This window comes from Prunus avium, chromosome 3 (assembly GCF_965620075.1).
Source record: "Prunus avium chromosome 3, drPruAviu1.hap1.1, whole genome shotgun sequence".
NCBI classification, from domain to species: domain Eukaryota; kingdom Viridiplantae; phylum Streptophyta; class Magnoliopsida; order Rosales; family Rosaceae; genus Prunus; species Prunus avium.
In genome coordinates this window covers 7,666,703-7,671,938 of record NC_142286.1, presented here as the reverse complement: position 1 = coordinate 7,671,938, position 5,236 = coordinate 7,666,703, and the positions used below count along the sequence as shown (strand labels likewise).

Below are 5,236 nucleotides of genomic sequence, written 5' to 3'. Positions count from 1 at the left end.
TAATCTTCAATGGAAACAACCTGTTTGAACTCATTTGCACAACAGCAATGGCTCCTCTAGTGGGATCATAAATCTCACAAACACCCTTTTGAATAGTGATTACATAACCCTTTTCTTGTAATTGACCAGCACTCAACAGATTACTTTTCAAGTCAGGAACGTAAAGGACATTAGAAATTGTTTCTACAAAACCATTCTTGGTTCTTATCTCTATATTACCCTTTCCCATCACTTTCACAGTGGAACAATCACCAAAACTTACTTTAGAATGAAAGCCTTCATTTAAATAAGAAAAAGAAGACTTACTTCCACACATGTGGTTACTGCAGCCCGTATCCACATACCAAACATCAGACTCAGGTTCCTGATTAGCTTGAACAGCCATTAACAAAGTTTCCTCTTCCTTCTTTTCGGCAAAATTCGATTGTGCTTCCTTTTCTTCGTCTTCAGGCAGCTTAGTATAACATTCAGAACGATAATGTCCAAATTTATGACATCTAAAGCACTCTACCTTTGATTTGTCAAAATATTGATCTCGATCTCCCCTTCCTCTACCTCTACCTCTACCCCTTCCTCTAAAGTTTGAGAAATGAGTAGAGATAGAAGCCTTTAAAGCTTGCTCCTCTGAAGTTGAACTTCGGTTCATCTTCTGTTCATGGACCAGCAAGGAGCTTTGCAGTTCATCAAGAGAAAAAACATCTATATCTTTGGATTCTTCAATGGAACACACAACATAATCAAATTTTGGTGTGAGGGAACGCAATATCTTTTCCACAATGGTGACATCTCCCATCTTCTCACCATGAAATCGCATTTTGTTGCTGATCTCCATAGTCCTGGCACAATAACTGGTGACAGATTCCCCATCCTTCATTTGTAGAGTCTCAAAATCTCTTCGCAACGCTTGAAGCTGTGCACGCTTCACTCTAGCAGAGCCTTGATATTTTTTCTTCATGGAATCCCAAATATCTTTGGAAGTTTCTTTGCTAAGAATTGTTTCCAAGATAGAACGATCAATTGCCTGAAAAAGATAATTTTTTGCCTTCAAATCTTTGAGCTTTCTCCCTTCCAACTCTGTTTTCTGGACATCTGTCAAGACTGTATCTGTTGCTGGTGCTTGAATTCCAGATTCAACGATCGGCCAATACTCTTTTGACCGTAGAAAGTTCTCCATTAGCATACTCCAATGGTCATAGTGACCATCAAAGCGTGGAATCGCAGGTTGCACAAAGTTGTTTTCAGACGCCATGGAGTCTTGTTGCTACAAGATGAAAGCTTGTTGCTTTTTCAAACCAGGCCCCAGTGGGGGGCTCTGATACCACTGATACAACGAATAAGGAAAAACAAAAGAGACGTATTGAAATGATAAAGCTCTGTGTGTAATTGATAAAGAAAAGAGCCTATAAATAGGCTTTACATCAGAACACTTCATCTAGCACTAAACCACAACTCCTATATAATAGGATGACACTAGGCACTTTCTCAGCCACGAAATCAAATAATTAAACACCTAAAGACTCAGTCAAACTACCAATGACTAGAACATAAATATTATAAAATAAAACATTTAAATCTTAACAAGATATAGCCTTTCCATATTCTTGGAGGAGAGAGAAAGAGTGACCACACCAACCAAACCCCAGTGACCAACTGACCATGCACTCATACCCATTCCTATAGGCCCATGGCCATAATTAATTAATGCAAATTAACGCAAATCTCAAAAAAAAAACCAGAAGCTCCGAGTTCTCACCGTGTCCCTTTCAGTGTGTATATATCAACAACGCATATCTCAATTCTCCCTTCACTTCAACGCCATCAACATTTCTTTCTTCCACAGCGTCCGTATTTATTTCCCCGCTCTCAGATTCAGATCAACAATCTCAAAGACCCCCCCAAAAAAGAAAAAAAAAAGAAAAAAAAAAAGCAGAGAGAGCTCTTCATTTACTGTTTGATAAAATGAAAGAGGGGTTGCTTGAGAATTCTGGGTTCGTATTTGATCAAGAGACCCTCCTCACTGTTTCCAAAACCTGCCTCTTCTTCCCCGGCGATGGCTTCACCGTCTACGACTGCAAGGGCCAGCTCGTCTTCCGGGTCGACTCGTACGGCCCCGACCCGCGCGACAGAAGCGAAGTCGTCCTCATGGATGCCCACGGCCGCTGCCTCCTCACTGTACGCCGCAAGGTAAACAAAAAAAGAAGAAAAATAGAGTATTTCACTGAGTCGACTCACCGAGTCAACTCAGCGAGTTTATAGATTTCGTTGCTGCGCCCTGCGCACGTGCACTGTAAATCGTTTTGCTTTCCATTTCCAGTAATGGGTTTTAAATAATTTCCATTTTCGGCTGCTTATTTGAATGGCCCGTCCGTTGAAACGATTTGCGAACTCGGTGAGTTAACCCGGAATCTAATGCGTGGTTTATGATGATTAACAGAGGCCGAGTCTGCATCAACGGTGGGAAGGGTTTGAGGGGGAGAGAACGGACGGCCAGAAGCCCATCTTCAGCGTGCGGAGGTCGTCCATAATCGGACGGTCCAGCATGACCGTGGAGGTGTACGGAGACCCAGGCGAGGAGTACCAGATCGAGGGCTCATTTGCGCAGAGATGCTGCACGATCTTCAATGCGGAGAAAGAATCAGTGGCTGAGATTCGACGCAAAGTGGATGCTTCCACCCACGTGGTGCTTGGGAAGGACGTTTTCTCTCTCTGCATCAAGCCCGGGTTTGATGGGGCCTTTGCTATGGGATTGGTGCTCGTTCTTGATCAGATCAACGGTGATGATTATGGGGATGATGGTATTGAGGTGGACCCCACCGCAGAGGGTTAGAAAGGGAGCAGGTGAGTGTAAAGTGTGGCTGGCTGGGTTTGATTTGGAGTGTGTTGTGGGTATTTGGACAGGTTTGACAGCTGAATATTGGGAGTGTTTGGCGGACTGGGGACCTCTTGTATTGGGTGTAGATCTTTCTTGTATTTTCTTGTACTTCGATAATTTTAAAAAAATGAGATTATGTATAAATTTATGTCATCTCAGAAAAATGTATACCTTTCTCAATAAATCATGTGGGGTTATGAATGAGGACTTGAAGATTTTGATGGGTTGACTCAACTAATTTTAAATCAGAGAATGTGAATAATTAAAAACCAATAACAATAGAGTCAGCATGCAACATAAGGCATTGTTAAAACGTTCTTGGATAAAACCATATGGGATAAAATTTCGGGATAAAAAAGAGGGATTCCGATTCTCTGTATTTAGTATCGGTGCATTTACACGCATTTAATAGAATGCAAACCATTAGATTAATCTAATGATTTTAATAAGGACCATGAATCAACCCAAAGCCACGATGGATGAAGAAATTGTGCCAAAAATTCAACGCGTGCATTTTCTAATTTAACTGGCAGTGAAAAAAGAATTAAGGAATTAGCCAATAAACCCAATTTATTCAATTGTCCCAAAAATTCAACACATCTTCTAATTTAATTGGGCAGTGAAGAAATAATGAATTACCTATCAATATAATTCAATTTTTCTCTCAGTTTTCACAAGAAAATTTGATATTTTCTCATTTTTTGGTCTGCCAATTCATATTTGAGTTTTGTATTGGTGAACAGTTTATAAATGCGTTGATACTAAATACAAAAATTCGGGATCCAAGAGAGAGTACTACACATGACAACAAATCAATGTGTAAAATCAAGACTAGAACAATCAGCAAAAATACAATCCAAGACTAGAAAATTCGTGAACTTTGAATCGGCTGAATGCCACCCAATAAGTTTTGTTTTGTTTTGACTTTTCTAACAAATTTTCTAAATTTTCCTGATTTAGTTTTGTTTGCAGGTAGACAACTTGTAACTTGGGTTATATGACTCACAACTCTAAGATGAAACTGGCCACCCAATAAGTTGAACATATTTCCAAAAGTCAATACCATATATCATTGAATTTGAACCACAAAATTGATAGGATTTTATGACGTTTCAATTATGAAGGCTGATTTGAAAATGGTAATGGAGGGCAAATAATGAACGATAAAAGCAAGAAAAGTTTGAAGGACTCGGGCACAATGAATAATTTTTTAAAATAGTTTGATTGTACATACTCAAATTTATGGATATACTAATTCAACATCAATATTGTTTCAAACTTTTTCATTATAGAAATTTATCTTAAAATGCCTCAATTATATCATTACCATCAACTTTTATATATCAAGCCACACAAACCCAATGATACTTATTTTTTAGGCTCACAAATATTGAAGAATGTAAGTCCCACATCAAAAATTGACAAAGTAAAAATACAATGTTAATTAAGTGGTTCCATTACTAATAACACCGGGACTTTTTGAGATAAAGCTTCACAACTAGTGGGATTTATAGGTGGTTAAGTTGGGGACAATATTGGTATTGATAGTAGTGGGCCATTAGCAGAGACGGACCAAAGATTTCAAAATGACGTGGACTAAATTTACCTTACGTACAAACTTATAGAAAACTCGACAGTACGATTGAATTTCATTGATATATATATATATATATATATATATATATATATACAGAAATTCTCTTATGCGGACATCCGGACGTTATTATCGTGCGGACGTAGTGTATTTTGTACTACCCCTCTTTGTTTTCTTGCCTGTTTACAATAGGATCCGCACGATAATAACGTGCGGACATCCGGATAAGAGAATAACTGTATATATATAACTGTATATATATATATATATATATATATATATATATATATATATATATATATATATATATATATATATATATATATATATAAAATACACGAGGGACATAATGGGTCTTACTCCTCAAAATGCATCTAATGCAAAATACAAATACAAATAACACATATATTAAGTATAACCTATTGAATAATATATAGAAGATGTAAACATATAAACTAACAAAATCCCTAATTGATAATTCATAAGTCTCAATTGTAAATCCCTAATTGATACTTCATAAACCCTAAATCTCCAAAATTTCAACATCAACAAGAATTGAAGATTACGTCCTTTAATTAAGTCTTCAAGAATGACATGGGTGATGACTTTGGCATGCACTACCGCATCCTGCGTGACAAGGAGGGATGATTTTTTTTTTTTTTGTTGAAGAACAGGGCTTGGGGAATTGAGCAAAGAGAGGATGAATGTTTTTTTTTTTTTTGGCATAAATGGTCCCATGTGGGGTTAGTTTGTATTTTTTATTTATTAGT

The 5,236-nt window shown here is 37.4% G+C and overlaps 1 protein-coding gene across 1 annotated transcript; it reads left to right on the top strand.

Moving 5' to 3' along the window:
- Positions 1-1,668: 1,668 nt before the first annotated feature.
- LOC110770797 (protein LURP-one-related 5) lies at positions 1,669-3,093 on the top strand. The gene is made up of 2 exons (XM_021975016.2): positions 1,669-2,184; positions 2,435-3,093. The coding sequence occupies exons 1-2, from the start codon at positions 1,702-1,704 to the stop codon at positions 2,825-2,827; spliced, it is 876 nt and encodes a 291-aa protein (XP_021830708.2). The 5' UTR covers positions 1,669-1,701; the 3' UTR covers positions 2,828-3,093.
- The last annotated feature ends 2,143 nt before the right edge of the window (positions 3,094-5,236 follow it).

What these genes read in the sequence shown, in the direction of transcription:
- LOC110770797 (XM_021975016.2), top strand. Translation starts at nt 1,702, where the DNA reads ATGCAAATTAACGCAAATCTCAAAAAAAAAACCAGAAGCTCCGAGTTC. An exon ending in TCCTCACTGTACGCCGCAAG is followed by an intron (nt 2,185 to 2,434) that starts GTAAACAAAAAA and finishes GATGATTAACAG; the next exon opens with AGGCCGAGTCTGCATCAACG.